Source organism: Pseudophryne corroboree, chromosome 1 (genome assembly GCF_028390025.1).
Source record: "Pseudophryne corroboree isolate aPseCor3 chromosome 1, aPseCor3.hap2, whole genome shotgun sequence".
Lineage (NCBI taxonomy): Eukaryota > Metazoa > Chordata > Amphibia > Anura > Myobatrachidae > Pseudophryne > Pseudophryne corroboree.
This window is the reverse complement of record NC_086444.1, coordinates 816,776,600-816,794,892: the sequence shown is the minus strand read 5'-3', so window position 1 is coordinate 816,794,892 and position 18,293 is coordinate 816,776,600. Positions and strand designations below refer to the sequence as shown.

The window sequence follows — 18,293 nt, the reverse complement described above, 5'->3', positions numbered from 1 at the left end:
ACTAACACCCAAATACGAATGAATAGTGAATTCCCGTATTGTATGAAATAACCGCCGCGTTTGACCGATGGTCTATTCATTCGTATTTCTGAACTTTGCAAATCAAACCATTACGAATAGTCCAAACACTGCCGAGATTGGTGCTTAGTGAATTTCCGGATTGGGACTTAGAAGAAAAAACACAAATCGGCCAAACTCGGATTTTTAGTAAATATAGGCCCATGTGTAGGCCCCTTAAGAAAGACAGTGCCACTGTCAGCAGACCTCCCTTAAGTGAGACATATAGTAACATAAAGCCTCCTACTTCTTATATCTGCATAATAGACGAGGCGTAAGATACTGCCACTGTCAGCAGACTCCTCCTGAGAGACACATATAAATACCAGGAGAATTTATATTGCTATCTATACAATAGACGTGATAAAGGATACCTTTCTTAGCATACTGTACTTTATGATACTGTGATATACACTGAGTGCAAAACATTGATTTTTCAAATATACACTCAGGTTAATAATAGATATGCATTGAAAAATACACATCTTTTATTCTCTGCTAAAAACAACCCTACAATTTCATCAGTAATTTCATCTAGAATCCAACTGGGTAATACCGATTGTAATAAAACCTGTGACTTATCCTATTGGAATTATGTCCATACTATAGATACATTAGCAGCATTTAAGATATTTATATGCCTAAACTATCACTCCTCTAATGAACCCATTTGACAAAAATTAGCTTCATACATATTGGATTAGCATTAAAGTGAATTAGAATAATTAACAAATACACAGTGAGTCTCTAATCTTTTAAGTATCACCTTTAGTCTTTAATTTCACTTCTTTATGTTCGTTTTATTTTTCACATAACAAGGCATTTTAATTGATAACAAATAATAGTTACTTTTTAATATTATAAAATAATTTATCTCTAAAGGGCGCCAACCACAAGACAATTCTTTCCTGTTTTTGTTTCTATCCCATTATAGCCTGTTTTGGTCACGCAGTAAATGATCCATTTTCAACCGATTACACAAGGGATCCCGGATAAGTTCCCGGACCCATTGGTTATCGTGCAAAAACTGGTCTCTGACAGCTGCTTATTGAGGATTATGCTACAGACGTCTGAGGCACCCTAAGCATAATCCCTGTTAAATGCTATTTATCAGGGCTAATTGGATAGCCCAGAGCTGATCCGTTAGCTGCGGTAAATTACTGCACCTAATTGCATACCTACCTGTGACTATGGGGGTCATTCTGACCCGTTCGCTCGGCTGCGATAAAAAGCAGCGCGCGAACGGGTCCCCAGTGAGCATGCCAGATGGCCGAAGGCCGTAGCAGGGCTGCGATTGCCTCTGCCTGATTGAGACAGAGGCGGTCGCTGGGCAGGGGAGGGGGGGGGGGCGGAACTACAGCGTTTGGCCGCCGTTTTGTGGACGCGGTCCGGCCAACGCAGGCGTGGCCGGATCGAACGGGGGCGGGCTGCAGCGGCTGCGTGACATCACACGCAGCCGCTGCAGGCCGGGGAGCGATGAGTAGCTCCCGGCCAGCACGCTAAAGCTGCTCTGGTCGGGAGCTGCTCTTGAAGTGCAAAGGCATCGCCGCTGTGCAATGCCTTTGCACTTCTGCGGGGGGAGGGGGGGGGGCAGCACCGACATGCGGGGCGGGATAGCCCTGTGCTGGGCGTCCCCCCGCATGTCAGTGTGCAGTGTGAATGATCGTAGCTGTGCTAAATTTAGCACAGCTACGATCATCTCGGAATGACCCCCTGTACACCATTTTCATATATATTACCTTGGTTGCTGAGATGAACACATTAAATTCCTTCCTATAACGAGAAACATATAATAAGTCACTGTCACTAGTAAATTATATATATGGAAATATGCAAAATCTTATGTATAGAATTTGTTCCTCTCTCCAGTTTACATTACTTACTTTGGACTTTTTGCTTAATTTCAGATACATATATCTCCTAGTTGGAGGAGTGATTTTAGCATGTACTTCAGTGGGTCCTTATGCAGCATTACTGCTCATCCCTGCCCTGGGCTCTGGAGTGCTGTGTTACACTGTACACTACCATGCGGTTCACAGGTGGGCTTTTCTGCTGCAGATGGGGTGGCAGACCTGCTGTCATCTATGGATAATGTATAAGCAGTACTACCTGCAGGAAATCATGACTATAAAGTAAGTACAGTAAATTAAGGACAACAATTGTAGAAATATGTACCTATATACTAGCAACCCATAATTATTGGAAATATAGGGCCTGATTCAGAGGTAGACCCAAGCACCCGATGTTTTTCTTATGCACATGCATCTGAGATGCGCTGCGTATGTGTTCTGATGATTACCACCGTCGGAACTAAATTGATATCTATGCCGTTACTAAAGGCATTCCTGGCAAGTGACAGGGTGGGGGTGGGGCAGTTGCTTGAGTCAGCGGGCGTGGTGGTGGTGGGGGAGGGGTGCCGGTGTCAGGGACTGTGCCAGAAGACTGGCAGCCAAATACCGCTGGACATTCTGAGCATCCATAGGGAGCAGCTAATGCCCCTGGATGGTGTGCCTTTGTGGGCACCTTGGTGGATTATAGCAGCAGCTGCTGGGCGTCTCGGAATCAGGCCATAGTGTAATTTAACATTTTAAAAAATAAACATACTGGTACTCTGTTACAGCTGGAAATATGTCTATTTTATGGAAAATTCACATTTATATACTCCACGTGAGCACAACAAAAGCTTTAATCCATGTAACATCTGTAGACTATCTTTGTCTTCTTACATGTGGACAGGAGTGTAACCTACAAGCAGAGGCTGAGTAGGGTAGAGCCATGTGCAAATAAATGTGACTCATGTACATAAAAATGCATATACCTGCTAGGAGACACACAGTAAAGCAGTAAAGCTTGCAGGTACTGGAGAGCTGGTGCACTCCCGTGAAGCCACGCCCCCTTCCCTTAAGGCCATGTCCCCTTTTCCAGACAGGGCGCGCAATAGTCCTTCTTTCTGCAGCCGAAAAGTTGGGAGGTATGGCATCAGATCACCCTAGACTCTATTGGACGTATCTGATACTCTTGTAAATAGCACTAAATATTTACTAGTCAGGGTGCAGCATATTCAGCGAATTGTCTGCAGCTCTGTAATTGGTGGAGAATGTGAATGCAGAGAAAAGCAGTGCATTATTTTTTAGTTTCTAAAGCTTTTTGTGTGTTTGCCAATTGGGTGGCCCCCATTTAATCTGCAGAATTTACAGGAGCTCAGGAAGGTTCAAAGTAATAATTCAAAATAAAATTTCTTTTATTTCTTTTAAAAAAATGTCCAGTTTGTGTAATGTGTCCGATGTGCATATTATATGTATGAACCAAAATAAAAGTGTAATGCAGATTATATGCAAGAGGATAATTTCACAAGTGACAAATTTGACAACTACTGGCCTATGCATTAAATCACCTTGCGGTAAAACCAAGCTATATTTGTGTATCTGTGGTAACTGCATTTAGGATAACCATGGTAGAGGTCTGTTTGTATTGCTATTGTATCAACAGTAAAGTAGAAAATTTTAACACAGTACATTTTTATTAGGTTTTCCATCATGATTTCATCCCTTATGCTACTAACTCAAAAAGTCACATCTCTAGCTATGGATCTCCATGAAAGAAAAGTGACGTTAATAGCAGAGGATTGCATCAAGGAGAAAGGTTTCCATGATAAGCCCGTATACGGTATACTATCTCTCCTTTCCTACCTTATGTCCTTTCCGGCATTGTTGGGTGGACCACTTTGTTCATTTGTGGAGTTCCAGCATCAGGTCGCAAACTCTCATAGGTGTAGCAATATGTGGCAAGCTTGGGTGGCAATTAGAGGCTGCACATTATTTCTGTTGTGTCAGATCGTCCATGGTTTCCTGTCTGAGAAGATAGACTTTCAGTGTGATCTCATGGACTGCAGGCAGCTACACTGTGTGTATGTAATGTGGACCACAGCACTGTTATATAAACTGACTTACTACTCCCACTGGATCCTGGATGAAGCCCTATTTCTCTCTGCAGGCTTTTCAGTAGTTATGGATTCTGATATCAACATCTATACCTTGGAGACAACCAACAAAATCTCAGTGTTTGCCAGGACATGGAATAAAAGTACAGCAAAGTGGCTTAGAAGACTCATATTCCAAAACTGCAGGAAGAGCCCCCTATTCGCTACATTCGCCTTCTCAGCTTGGTGGCACGGACTGTACCCTGGACAAATATTTGGCTTCTTGTGCTGGGCTGTAATGGTGGAAGCTGATTACAGGATACACATGAATATAGGCACTAATTCAACATCATGGTACATCATCGTTTTTCACAAAGCAATTACTTGGATTCTAACCCAGTTAATTATTGCATTTATCATGTTAGCTATTGAAATGAGAAGCGTAACAATGATATATGCGCTCTGCTTTTCTTACAATAGTTTATTTCCTATTATATATTGCATGTCATTGATATTCTTTATAAAACGAAAGCGATAATATTATCTTCATTATTCAAGCTTTTTTTTTTATGAAGAGGAAACGTTCAGCAATACTGTATGTAAATGTTTTCACACAGTCTAAAACGTTACCTTTTCGTCCTAGAGGATGCTGGGGACACTTCAAGAACCATGGGGTATAGACGGGATCCGCAGGAGACATGGGCACTTTAAGACTTTAAAAGGGGTGTGAACTGGCTCCTCCCTCTATTCCCCTCCTCCAGACTCCAGTTAGATTCTGTGCCCAGTGAGACTGGATGCACACTGAGAGGCTTTCCAGAGTTTCTCTGAAAAAGACTTATGTTAGGTTTATTATTTTCAGGGAGCCTGCTGGCAAGAGTCTCCCTGCTTCGTGGGACTTAGGGGAGAGAAGCAGACCTACTTCTGTGAGTTTCAAGACTCTGCTTCTTTGGTTACAGGACACCATCAGCCCCTGAACGCTAGGTACGCCTAGATGCTCATTGCGCGCCATGCTCCCACACTCAGACGGCACTACAGGGTGCGGTGCAGGGCGCGGGGGGGGGGGGGGGGGGGTTGCCCTAGGCAGCATAAAAATCCTCAATATGGACTGTCAATGTGGTTTTTAAGTGCCTAGGCACTAAAGCCGAACCCCCCGCCAGTATAAATATTTAAAAAAATAGCGGGGCTGAAGCGCGCAATTAAGGGGGCGGGGCTTATCCCTCACAGCTCACATCAGCGCCATTTTCTCTTCACAGAGCTGCAGAGACGCAGGGATCAAGGGCCAATGCCATGGCAGTCTCAGCTAGGAGAGCATTGTGGATTCATCAATGGAATGCTGATGCTGACTCTAAGAAGGTGATGGAGTCTCTGCCGTATAAAGGTGGTGTCTTGTTTGGTGACGGCCTCGCTGACCTGGTATCTACGGCTACCGCGGGTAAGTCATCCTTTTTACCTTATGTTCCTGCACAACAAAAGAAAACGCACCACTATCAGATGCAGTCCTTTCGGCCCAATAAATACAAAAAAGGACGAGGGTCTTCCTTCCTTGCTTCTAGAGGAAGAGGAAAGTGAAAGAGGTCACCGGCTGTGGCAGGTTCCCAAGAGCAGAAGTCCTCTCCGGCTTCTGCCAAATCCACCGCATGACGCTGGGGCTCCTCTGCTGGAGTCCGCACCGGTGGGGGCACGTCTCAAGCTCTTCAGTCAGTTCTGGGCTCGTTCGGCCCTAGATCCATGGGTTTTGGAAATAGTGTCCCAGGGGTACAAGCTAGAGTTTCAAGATCTTCCCCCTCACCGATTTTTCAAATCGGCCTTACCAGCTTCTCCTCCGGACAGGGAGGTGGTATGCGAAGCAATTCGGAAATTGTGTCAAAATCAAGTCATTGTCAGGGTTCCTTTGTCGCAACAGGGAGAAGGCTTCTATTCGAGCCTGTTCATGGTCCCGAAGCCAGACGGCTCAGTCAGACCGATCCTGAACCTCAAATCCCTCAGTTTCTACCTACGGAAATTCAAAGTCTAGAGGAGGGGGATTTTATGGTGTCAGTAGACATAAAGGATGCCTACTTGCATGTTCCCATATTTCCTCCACATCAGGCTTACCTGAGGTTTGCAGTGCAGGATTGCCATTATCAGTTTCAGACGTTGCCGTTTGGTCTGTCCACGGCTCCGAGAATTTTCACCAAAGTAATGGCGGAAATTATGATTCTCCTGCGCAAGCAAGGAGTCACAATTATCCCGTACTTGGACGGTCTCCTGATAAAAGTGAGGTCATAGGAACAATTACTGCAGAACATTACGCTCTCCCTGACAATTCTGCAACAACATGGTTGGCTCCTAAACTTGCCAAAATCGCAGTTGGTTCCGACAACACATCTGTCATTCTTGGGTATGATTCTGGACACGGAATTACAGAGAGTTTTTCTTCCAGTGGAAAAGGCTCTAGAAATTCAGAACCTGGTCAAACAGATTCTGAAACCAGCAAGAGTGTCGATTCATCAATGCACTCGGTTGCTGGGGAAGATGGTGGCGGCCTACTAGGCCATTCAGTTTGGCAGATTCCATGCCAGTGTTTCAGTGGGACCTGTTGGACAAGTGGTCCAGGTTCCATCTGCACATGCACCGACAGATAATCCTGTCTTCCAAGACCAGAATCTCACTCCTGTGGTGGCTGCACAGCTCTCACCTCCTAGAGGGATGCAGGTTCGGGATCCAGGACTGGATCCTAGTGACCACGGATGCGAGTCTCCGAGGCTGGGGTGCAGTCACAGGGGGAAAATTTCCAGGGAAAATGGTCAAGCCAGGAAACTTGTCTACACATAAACATTCTGGAATTAAGGGCCATTTACAACAGCCTTCTACAAGCGGAACATCTTCTTCGCGATCTGCCCGTCCTGATTCAGTCGGACAACATAACAGCAGTGGCATACATAAACCGCCAGGGCGGAACGAAGAGCAGAGCGGCAATGGCAGAGGCCACAAAAGTTTTCCGCTGGGCGGAAAGGCATGTAAGCGCTCTGTCAGCAGTCTTCATTCTAGGTGTGGACAACTGGGAAGCAGACTTCCTCAGCAGACACGATCTCCATCCAGGAGAGTGGGGTCTACATCAAGAGGTCTTTGCAGAAGTGACAAGTTGTTGGGGAATTCCTCAAATAAACATGATGGCGTCTCGCCTCAACAAGAAACTTCCGAGATATTGTTCCAGGTCGAGGGACCCTCAAGCAATAGCGGTGGACGCCCTAGTGACACCGTGGGTGTTTCAGTCGGTATTTGTGTTCGCTCCGATTCCACTCATTCCAAAAGTGATAAAGATCATAAGAAGAACAAGGGTTCATGCAATATTCATTATTCCAGACTGGCCAAGGAGGGCCTGGTATCCAGATCTTCAGGAATTGCTCGAAGGAGATTCCTGGCCTCTTCCTCTACGAGAGGATCTGTTACAGCAGGGGCCGTGCGTGTACCAAGACTTACCGCGGCTTCGTTTGACGGCTTGGAGGCTGAACGCCGGATCCTAGCCCGAAAGGGTATTCCCAGTGAAGTCATTACCACACTTCTTCAGGCTAGAAAAGAAGTAATGGCAAAACATTATCACAGTATTTGGAGAAAATATGTGTCTTGGTGTGAATCCAAGAAGGCTCCTACGGAAGAACTTCAGCTGGGCCGTTTTCTCCATTTTCTGCAAGCAGGTGTGGATGCAGGCTTAAAATTAGGCTCAATTAAAGTACAAATTTCATCCTTGTCAATTTTCTTTCAAAAAGAATTGGCCTCCCTTCCGGAAGTTCAGACTTTCGTGAAAGGCGTGCTGCACATCCAACCTCCCTTTGTGCCCCCGGTGGCACCATGGGATCTTAACGTGGTGTTGCAGTTCCTGCAATCTCATTGGTTTGAACTCTTACGTAAGGTAGAGTTGAAATTCGTCACTTGGCCTTGTTGGCCTTGGCCTCTGCAAGGCGGGTGTCTGAATTAGCGGCTTTGTCTCACAAGAGCCCCTATTTGATCTTCCATGAAGATAGAGCGGAGTTGAGAACTCGTCAGCAATTTCTTCCGAAAGCGGTGTCATCGTTTCACATGAACCAACCTATTGTGGTGCCAGTGGCTACTGACGCCTTAGTGGAATCGAAGTTTCTAGATGTGGTCAGAGCTTTGAAAATTTATGCAGCCAGAACGGCTCAGATTAGGAAAACGGAGGCTCTGTTTGTCCTGTATGATCCCAACAAGATTGGGGCTCCTGCTTCCAAGCAGACTATTGCACGCTGGATCTGTAATACGATTCAGCAAGCACATTCTAGGGCTGGATTGCCGTTACCTCTTGTTTGGTCAATCGGTGCTGCAGAGTCATCCGCACTCTCCCGCCCGTTCTTGAGCTTTGGTATAAACCCCATGGTTCTTGAAGTGTCCCCAGCATCCTCTAGGACGTAGGAGAAAATAGGATTTTAATACCTACCGGTAAATCCTTTTCTCTTAGTCCGTAGAGGATGCTGGGCACCCGTCCCAGTGCGTACTGTATCTGCAGTTATTAGTTATGGTTACACACGTGTTGTATTGCATTTATAGTCAGCCTGTTGCTGTCGTTATTCATGCCGTTGCATGCGTTGGTTAAATGCCATGTTGTACGGCATGCTTGAGGTGTGAGCTGGTATGTATCTCAACTTAGTTTCAATCAAAATAAATCCTTTTTCCTCGAAATGTCCGTCTACCTGGGCACAGTTCCTATAACTGGAGTCTGGAGGAGGAGCATAGAGGGAGGAGTCAGTTCACACCCCTTTTAAAGTCTTAAAGTGCCCATGTCTCCTGCGGATCTCGTCTATACCCCATGGTTCTTGAAGTGTCCCCAGCATCCTCTACGGACTAAGAGAAAAGGATTTACCGGTAGGTATTAAAATCCTATTTTTACAATCCTGGGTTGGTGCAGTAAGAGTGGCTTTACAGTTTTCTCTTAATGCTCTCATTGTGAAGAAAACCAAATGCTATGTATATTTGGCAGAAGGGATGTGGTCAGGAAGGATGTGCCACCAATTTTTCAGCAAACATGCACGGGCTATGTCTATGCCAACATCGGGATTAGCATCGACTAAAGTCGACAGAAACAGCTTGACTTTTTTCTACAAGAGCATGATCCCCCCCAAAAAAGGTAGATGATATAAAAATCACTACATAAACTCCTGACACTCTATGGGGTCTATTCAATTGATGTTGGATCCTTTCAGACGGAAAGGATCCGACATTTCAGTATTCAATTAGCGGCCAAATCCGACAGGTTTTGTCCGTTTCCGACAATGGCAATCCGACTTTTTTTAAAGTCGGACTGACATTGTCGGAAACGGGGCTAAACCCTGTCGGATTTGGCTGCTAATCCGACAAAACGCATGGATCCGCGGCTAATACGCGATCCACGTGTTTTCCGACAAGTCAGAATTTCTGACTTGTCAGATAAACAGCAGTTTGATTGAATAGGTCGAATCTGGATTCGACCTTAAAATTTCGGAAACTGACGTTTTTCTGACAAGTCGGGAATTCCGACTTGAATTGAATAGACCCTATATGAAGAATTATATATTAATTACTTGCAGCACTTGATATAGAAGCATACTGCTGTATAACTTCCAAAAATTGTAAGAACTGAAAAGCAAAAGATCACTGTTCTAGGTAAACTAGAATCAATTTAAAGGGGGAATTCAATTAGCTGTGAAAACGTGGTGATTTAAAGCAATTGGACTTTTTGCGGCTTTCAACAAAAAAATGCTGTGAAAAGCAGCTTTTCGAGAATGAGTGCTCCCGCGATTCGACCTATTAGTGTGAAAATTGTTGCTGGGAAAACCAAAGTAAAATTTAAGTTAAAGTGGTGAAATCTGCTTGTGCCTCAAAAAAAGTCAAACTAATATAGGAAAACAGTATCTATGCATATAATAAAACTGGAAGGTTTGTGTCTGTAGATAGCAATTTTTTGAGAAATATACTTCTAGGGACTGTTTATTAACTATGGAACTTGGCACGTGCAGTGTGCAAGCTCCTCAAGTCCAAAATTACTATATATGTGGAATTTCTGAACTCACTTCCTGGAACTGGACTTCCAGTGGATAGCATTGCACTGAAAGTTGGTGTTCCGATCATGCTTAAGCGGAACTTGAATTCGCCCAAGTTATGCAATGGAACCAGGCTTAAAGTGACTGCTCTGCAGAAGAACCTAATTGTGGCAGAGATTCTAATGGGATGTGGTGCAGGTGAGACTGTGTTTATACCAAGTATTTCCCTTATCCACAACAATTTTTCTTTTCAATTCAAGTGCCTGCAGTTCCCTGCTATGCTATGACGATCTAAGTGGCAGGGGCAAACCCCTTAGGGCTACAGGCGTAGATCTCAGGACCAGCTGCTTCTCCCATGGGCAGCTTTAGTGGCTTGCTCACGAGTTAGTAGCCCCACTGCAAATACTGTTTACAAAGAAATTTTTGTGATCAATGTGTACAATATAAGCAGTTGCGCTAACTCCCATTTAAAATGTTTGCCTTAGGTACTCTCTATACATAAACAGAGGACATATACAGTTAATAGGAAAAATGTATTATTCAAGTGCATAAAGGTGCATATAAGTACATATACTTTACTTTAAAAGCATAGATACAAGTACAATGGGTGATACAGTGCAGGTTTAGGAATTTCATCCATTTAAGGTTTCTCACCAATCATGGAGGCTGCGGTGGGCTTAGCTTTTTTTTAAAGCAAAACAGGAGGTCCTGGACTGGAGAGCACGCCTCCACCGCAGATGGCATAGATGAGCCCAAGGCATCTTCCTTCAGGGTCCACTCCCACGAAGATATGGTATACAAGTCCGTGACGCGTTTCGGTCTGGCAACCTTTCTTAAAAATATATCATCCACGCAAGCAAAGCTGCTGGCAACCACTTGTAGAAGTCTATTAGTGGTCATGATGAAAAGATTTGGGGTACTTAAATTGCTTCAAATTGCGTTTAGATGCATTTTTCTGAAGAAAAAAATAAAGTGGAACAATGATATAAAGCAAGTGTTTTTAAGCAAAATACAGAGCCAGCCCTAGGCATATGCTAGGGCATTTGGAATGCCTAAGGACACAAGCAGATTTTGCTGATTAAAAATAAGATTTTAAACCTACCGGTAAATCTTTTTCTCCTAGTCCGTAGAGGATGCTGGGGACTCCGTAAGGACCATGGGGTATAGACGGGCTCCGCAGGAGACATGGGCACTATAAAGAACTTTAGAATGGGTGTGCACTAGCTCCTCCCTCTATGCCCCTCCTTTAGACCTCAGTTAGAGAAACTGTGCCCAGAGGAGACGGACAGTATGAGGAAAGGATTTGTTAATCCAAGGGCAAGATTCATACCAGCCCACACCATCCACACCGTATAACATGGAATATACAAACCAGTCAACAGTATGAAACAAACAGCATCAGTCAAAAACCGATCAAAACTGTAACATAACCCTTATGCAAGGAATAACTATATACAAGTCTTGCAGAATGTTGTCCGCACTGGGACGGGCGCCCAGCATCCTCTACGGACTACGAGAAAAAGATTTACCGGTAGGTTTAAAATCTTATTTTCTCTTATGTCCTAGAGGATGCTGGGGACTCCGTAAGGACCATGGGGATTATACCAAAGCTCCAAAACGGGCGGGAGAGTGCGTATGACTCTGCAGCACCGATTGAGCAAACATGAGGTCCTCATCAGCCAGGGTATCAAACTTGTAGAATTTTGCAAAGGTGTTTGAACCCGACCAAGTCACCGTTCGGCAAAGCTGTAATGCCGAGACGCCTCGGGCAGCCGCCCAAGAAGAGCCCACCTTCCTAGTGGAATGGGCCTTTACCGAATTTGGTAACGGTAATCCAGCCGTAGAATGAGCCTGCTGAATCGTGTTACAGATCCAGCGAGCAATAGTCTGCTTAGAAGCAGGAGCGCCAACCTTGTTGGCTGCATACAGGACAAACAGTGCCTCTGTTTTCCTAACCCGAGCCGTTCTGGCTACATAAAATAAGATTTTACTTACCGATAAATCTATTTCTCGTAGTCCGTAGTGGATGCTGGGGACTCCGTAAGGACCATGGGGATATAGCGGCTCCGCAGGAGACAGGGCACAATAATAAAAGCTTTAGGATCAGGTGGTGTGCACTGGCTCCTCCCCCTATGACCCTCCTCCAAGCCTCAGTTAGGATACTGTGCCCGGACGAGCGTGCATAATAAGGAAGGATATTGAATCCCGGGTAAGACTCATACCAGCCACACCAATCACACCGTACAACCTGTGATCTGAACCCAGTTAACAGTATGATAACAACGAAGGAGCCTCTGAAAAGACGGCTCACAACAAGAATAACCCGATTTTTGTAACAATAACTATGTACAAGTATTGCAGACAATCCGCACTTGGGATGGGCGCCCAGCATCCACTACGGACTACGAGAAATAGATTTATCGGTAAGTAAAATCTTATTTTCTCTGACGTCCTAGTGGATGCTGGGGACTCCGTAAGGACCATGGGGATTATACCAAAGCTCCCAAACGGGCGGGAGAGTGCGGATGACCCTGCAGCACCGAATGAGAGAACTCCATGTCCTCCTCAGCCAGGGTATCAAATTTGTAGAATTTAGCAAACGTGTTTGCCCCTGACCAAGTAACTGCTCGGCAAAGTTGTAAAGCCGAGACCCCTCGGGCAGTCGCCCAAGATGAGCCCCCTTCCTTTTGGAATGGGCTTTTACAGATTTTGGCTGTGGCAGGCCTGCCACAGAATGTGTAAACTGAATTGTATTACAAATCCAGCGAGCAATCGTCTGCTTAGAAGCAGGAGCACCCATCTTGTTGGGTGCATACAGGCTAAACAGCGAGTCAGATTTTCTGACTCCAGCCGTCCTGGAAACATATTTTTCAGGGCCCTGACAACGTCAAGTAACTTGGAGTCCTCCAAGTCCCTAGTACCCGCAGGTACCACAATAGGTTGGTTCATGTGAAAAACAGAAAACACCTTAAGGAGAAATTGAGGACGAGTCCTCAATTCTGCCCTGTCAGAATGAAAAATTAAGTAAGGGCTTTATATATGATAAAGCCGCCAATTCTGACACACGCCTGGCTGAAGCCAGGGCTAATAGCATCGTCACTTTCCATGTGAGATATTTTAAGTCCACAGTGGTGAGTGGTTCAAACCAATGTGACTTTAGGAAACTCAAAACAACATTGAGATCCCAAGGTGCCACTGGGGCACAAAAGGAGGCTGTATATGCAGTACCCCTTTTACAAACATCTGAACGTCAGGCACTAAAGCCAGTTCTTTCTGGAAGAAATTCGACAGGACCGAAATTTGAACCTTAATGGACCCTAATTTTAGGCCCATAGACAGTCCTGTTTTCAGGAAATGTAGGAAACGACCCAGTTGGAATTCCTCTGTAGGGGCCTTCTTGGCCTCACACCACGCAACATATCTTCACCAAATGCGGTGAAAATGTTTTGCGGTTACATCCTTCCTGTCTTCGACCAGGGTAGGGATGACTTCATCTGGAATGCCCTTTCAGGATCCGGCGTTCAACCGCCATGCCGTCAAACGCGGCCGCGGTAAGTCTTGGAACAGACAAGGCCCCTGCTGGAGCAGGTCCTTTCTTAAAGGTAGAGGCCACGGGTCTTCCGTGAACATCTCTTGAAGTTTCGGGTACCAAGTCCTTCTTGGCCAATCCGGAACCACGAGTATCGTTCTTACTCATCTCCCTCTTATGATTCTCAGTACTTTTGGTATGAGAGGCATAGGAGGGAACACATACTCTGACTGGTACACCCACAGTGTTACCAGAGCGTCCACCGCTATTGCCTGAGGGTCCCTTGACCTGGCGCAATATCTGTCTAGTTTTTTGTTCAGGCGGGACGCCATCATGTCCACCTTTGGTTTTTCCCAACGGTTTACAATCATGTGGAAGACTTCCCGATGAAGTCCCCACTCTCCCGGGTGGAGGTCATGCCTGCTGAGGAAGTCTGCTTCCCAGTTTTCCACTCCCGGAATGAACACTGCTGAGAGTGTTATCACATGATTTTTCGCCCAGCGAAGAATCCTTGTAGTTTCTGCCATTTCCCTCCTGCTTCTTGTGCCGCCCTGTCTGTTTACGTGGGCGACTGCCGTGATGTTGTCCCTGGATCAATACCGGCTGACCTTGAAGCAGAGGTCTTGCTAAGCTTAGAGCATTGTAAATTGCCCTTAGCTCCAGTATATTTATGTGGAGAGAAGTCTCCAGACTTGATCACACTCTCTGGAAATTTTTTCCTTGTGTGACTGCTCCCCAGCCACTCAGGCTGGCATCCGTGGTCACCAGGACCCAGTCCTGAATGCCGAATCTGCGGCCCTTTCATAGATGAGCACTCTGCAGCCACCGCAGAAGAAACACCCTTGTCCTTGGAGACAGGGTTATCCGCTGATGCATCTGAAGATGCGATCCGGACCATTTTTCCAGCAGATCCCACGGAAAGGTTCTTGCGTGAAATCTACCGAATGGGATCGCTTTGTAAGAAACCACCATTTTTCACAGGATCCTTGTGCAATGATGCACTGATACTTTTCCTGGTTTTAGGAGGTTCCTGACTAGCTCGGATAACTCCCTGGCTTTCTTCTCCGGGAGAAAACATCCTTTTTTGGACTGTGTCCAGAATCATCCCTAGGAACAGTAGACGTGTCGTCGGAAAAAACTGCGATTTTGGAATATTTAGAATCCACTCGTGCTGTCGTAGAACTACTTAAGATAGTGCTACTCCGACCTCCAACTGTTCTCTGGACCTTGCCCTTATCAGGAAAGCGTCCATATTTCTTTTAAGAAGAATCATCATTTCGGCCAATACCTTGGTAAAGACCCGGGGTGCCGTGAACAATCCAAACGGCAGCGTCTGAACTGATAGTGACAGTTCTGTACCACGAACCTGAGGTACCCTTGGTGAGAAGGCAAATTTGGACATGTAGGTAAGCGTCCCTGATATCCAGTGACACCATATCGTCCCCTTCTTCCTGGTTCGCTATCACTACTCTGAGTGACTCCATCTTGATTTTAACGCTTGTATGTAAGTGTTCAAATATTTCAGATCTCACCGAGCCGTCTGGCTTCAGTACCACAATATAGTGTGGAATAATACCCCTTCCCTTGTTGTAGAAGGGGTACTTTGATTATCACCTGCTGGGAATACAGCCTGTGAATTGTTCCCAATACTGCCTCCCTGTCGGAGGGAGACGTTGGTAAAGCAGACTTCAGGAACTTGTGAGGGGGAGACGTCTCGAATTTCCAATGTACACCTGGGATACTACGTGTAGGATCCAGGAGTCCACTTGTGAGTGAGCCCCCTGCGTGCTGAAACTCTTGAGATGACCCCCTACCGCACCTGAGTCCGCTTGTACGGCCCCAGCGTCATGCTGCGGACTTGGCAGAAGCTGTGGAGGGCTTCTGTTCCTGGGAATGGGCTGCCTGCTGCAGTCTTCTTCCCTTTCCTCTACCCCTGGGCAGATATGACTGGCCCTTTTGCCCGCCTGCCCTTATGGGGACGAAAGGACTGAGACTGAAAAGACTGTGTCCTTTTCTGCTGAGATGTGACTTGGGGTAACAAAAGGTGGATTTTTCAGCTGTTGTCATGGCCACCAGGTCCGATGGACCGCCCCTTTATACGGCAATACTTCCATGTGCCGTCTGGAATCTGCATCACCTGACCACTGTCGTGTCTTCGTCTGGCAGATATGGACATCACATTTACTCTTGATGCCAGAATGCAAATATCCCTCTGCGCATCTCGCATATATAGAAATGCATCTATAGTCAATAAAATCTTGTCCCTGTCAAGGGTATCAATATTTTCAGTCAGGAAATCCGACCAAGCCCCCTCAGCGCTGCACATCCAGGCTGAGGCGATTGCTGGTCGTAGTATAACACCAGTATGTGTGTATATACTTTTAGGATATTTTTCAGCTTCCTATCAGCTGGCTCCTTGAGGGCTGCCGTATCTGGAGACGGTAACGCCCCTTGTTTTTATAAGCGTGTGAGCGCCTTATCCACCCTAAGGTGTGTTTCCCAACTCGCCCTAACTTCTGGCGGGAAAGGGTATACCGCCAATAATTTTCTATCGGAGGAAACCCACGTATCATCACACACTTCATTTAATTTATCTGATTCAGGAAAAACTACAAGTAGTTTATTCACACCCTACATAATACCCTTATTTGTGGTACTTGTAGTATCAGAAATATGTAACACCTCCTTCATTGCCCTTAACATGAAACGTGTGGCCCTAAAGGAAAATACGTTTGTTTCTTCACCGTCGACACTGGAGTCAGTGTCCGTGTCTGTGTCTGTGTCGACCGACTGAGGTAAATGGGCGTTTTTACAAGCCCCTGACGGTGTCTGAGACGCCTGGACAGGTACTAATTTGTTTGCCGGCCGTCTCATGTCGTCAACCGACCTTGCAGCGTGTTGACATTATCACGTAATTCCTAAATAAGCCATCCATTCCGGTGTCGACTCCCTAGAGAGTGACATCACCAATACAGGCAATTTGCTCCACCTCCTCACCAACATCGTCCTCCTACATGTCGACACACACGTACCGACACACATCACACACACAGGGAATGCTCTGATAGAGGACAGGACCCCACTAGCCCTTTGGGGAGACAGAGGGAGAGTTTGCCAGCACACACCAAAAACGCTATAATTATACAGGGAGAACCCCTTATACAAGTGTTTTCCCTTATAGCATTTTTATATATGTAATCATATCGCCAAATAAGTGCCCCCCCTCTCTGTTTTAACCCTGTTTCTGTAGTGCAGTGCAGGGGAGAGCCTGGGAGCCTTCCTCACAGCAGAGCTGAGCAGGAAAATGGCGCCGTGTGCTGAGGAGAATAGGCCCCGCCCCCTTTTCGGCGGGCTCTTCTCCCGGAGTTTGTGAGATCTGGCAGGGGTTAAATACATCCATATAGCCTCAAGGGCTATATGTGATGTATTTTAGCCATAAAAAGGTATTATACATTGCTGCCCAGGGCGCCCCCCCCAGCGCCCTGCACCCTCAGTGACAGTTGGTGACTGTTGGTGAAGTGTGCTGACAACAATGGCGCACAGCTGCAGTGCTGTGCGCTACCTTAGGAAGACTGAAAGTCTTCTGCCGCCTGTTTCTGGACCTCTGGACCTCTTCAACTTCGGCATCTGCAAGGGGGGTCGGCGGCACGGCTCCGGGACCGGACTCCATGGCTGGGCCTGTGTTCGATCCCTCTGGAGCTAATGGTGTCCAGTAGCCTAAGAAGCAAATCCATCCTGCACGCAGGTGAGTTTACTTCTCTCCCCTAAGTCCCTCGTAGCAGTGAGCCTGTTGCCAGCAGGACTCACTGAAAATAAAAAACCTAACTTAAACTTTTATTCTAAGCAGCTCAGGAGAGCCACCTAGATTGCACCCTTCTCGTCGGGCACAAAAATCTAACTGAGGCTTGGAGGAGGGTCATAGGGGGAGGAGCCAGTGCACACCACCTGATCCTAAAGCTTTTATTATTGTGCCCTGTCTCCTGCGGAGCCGCTATATCCCCATGGTCCTTACGGAGTCCCCAGCATCCACTAGGACGTCAGAGAAATTTTCAATGCCCTGACCACATCAAGTGACTCGGAATCCTCCAAGTCCCGCGTAGCCACAGGCACCACAATAGGTTGGTTTATATGAAAAGAGGAAACCACCTTAGGCAAAAATTGAGGACGAGTCCGCAACTCAGCTCTATCCACATGGAAAATCAGATAGGGGCTTTTGTGAGACAAAGCGGCCAACTCAGACACTCGCCTTGCCGATGCCAAGGCCAACAACATGACCACCTTCCAAGTGAGATACTTTAATTCCACGGATTGAAGAGGCTCAAACCAGGGAGACTTAAGGAATTGTAACACCACGTTAAGGTCCCATGGTGCCACTGGAGGCACAAAAGGAGGCTGAATATGCAGCACTCCCTTCACAAAAGTCTGGACTTCTGGGAGAGAAGCCAATTCCTTCTGAAAGAAAATGGATAGGGCCAAAATCTTAACCTTAATGGAGCCTAATTTTAGGCCCATATTCACCCCAGTCTGTAGGAAGTGGAGAAAACGGCCCAGATGGAAATCTTCCGGAGGAGCATTCTTGGTTTCACACCAAGAGACATACTTCCTCCAGATACGGTGATAATGTCTCGCTGTCACCTCCTTCCTAGCCTTTATCAGAGTAGGGATGACTTCATCCGGAATGCCCTTCCTGGCTAGGATCCGGCGTTCAACCGCCATGCCGTCAAACGCAGCCGCGGTAAGTCTTGGAACAGACAGGGCCCCTGTTGCAACAGGT

The 18,293-nt window shown here is 46.2% G+C and overlaps 1 protein-coding gene across 1 annotated transcript; it reads left to right on the top strand.

The window, feature by feature from the left end:
* Positions 1 to 1,887: 1,887 nt before the first annotated feature.
* MBOAT4 (membrane bound O-acyltransferase domain containing 4) lies at positions 1,888 to 4,514 on the top strand. Its single transcript, XM_063955849.1, has 2 exons — positions 1,888 to 2,189; positions 3,584 to 4,514. Exons 1-2 carry the CDS (start codon positions 1,888 to 1,890, stop codon positions 4,512 to 4,514), a joined length of 1,233 nt encoding a protein of 410 aa, XP_063811919.1.
* The last annotated feature ends 13,779 nt before the right edge of the window (positions 4,515 to 18,293 follow it).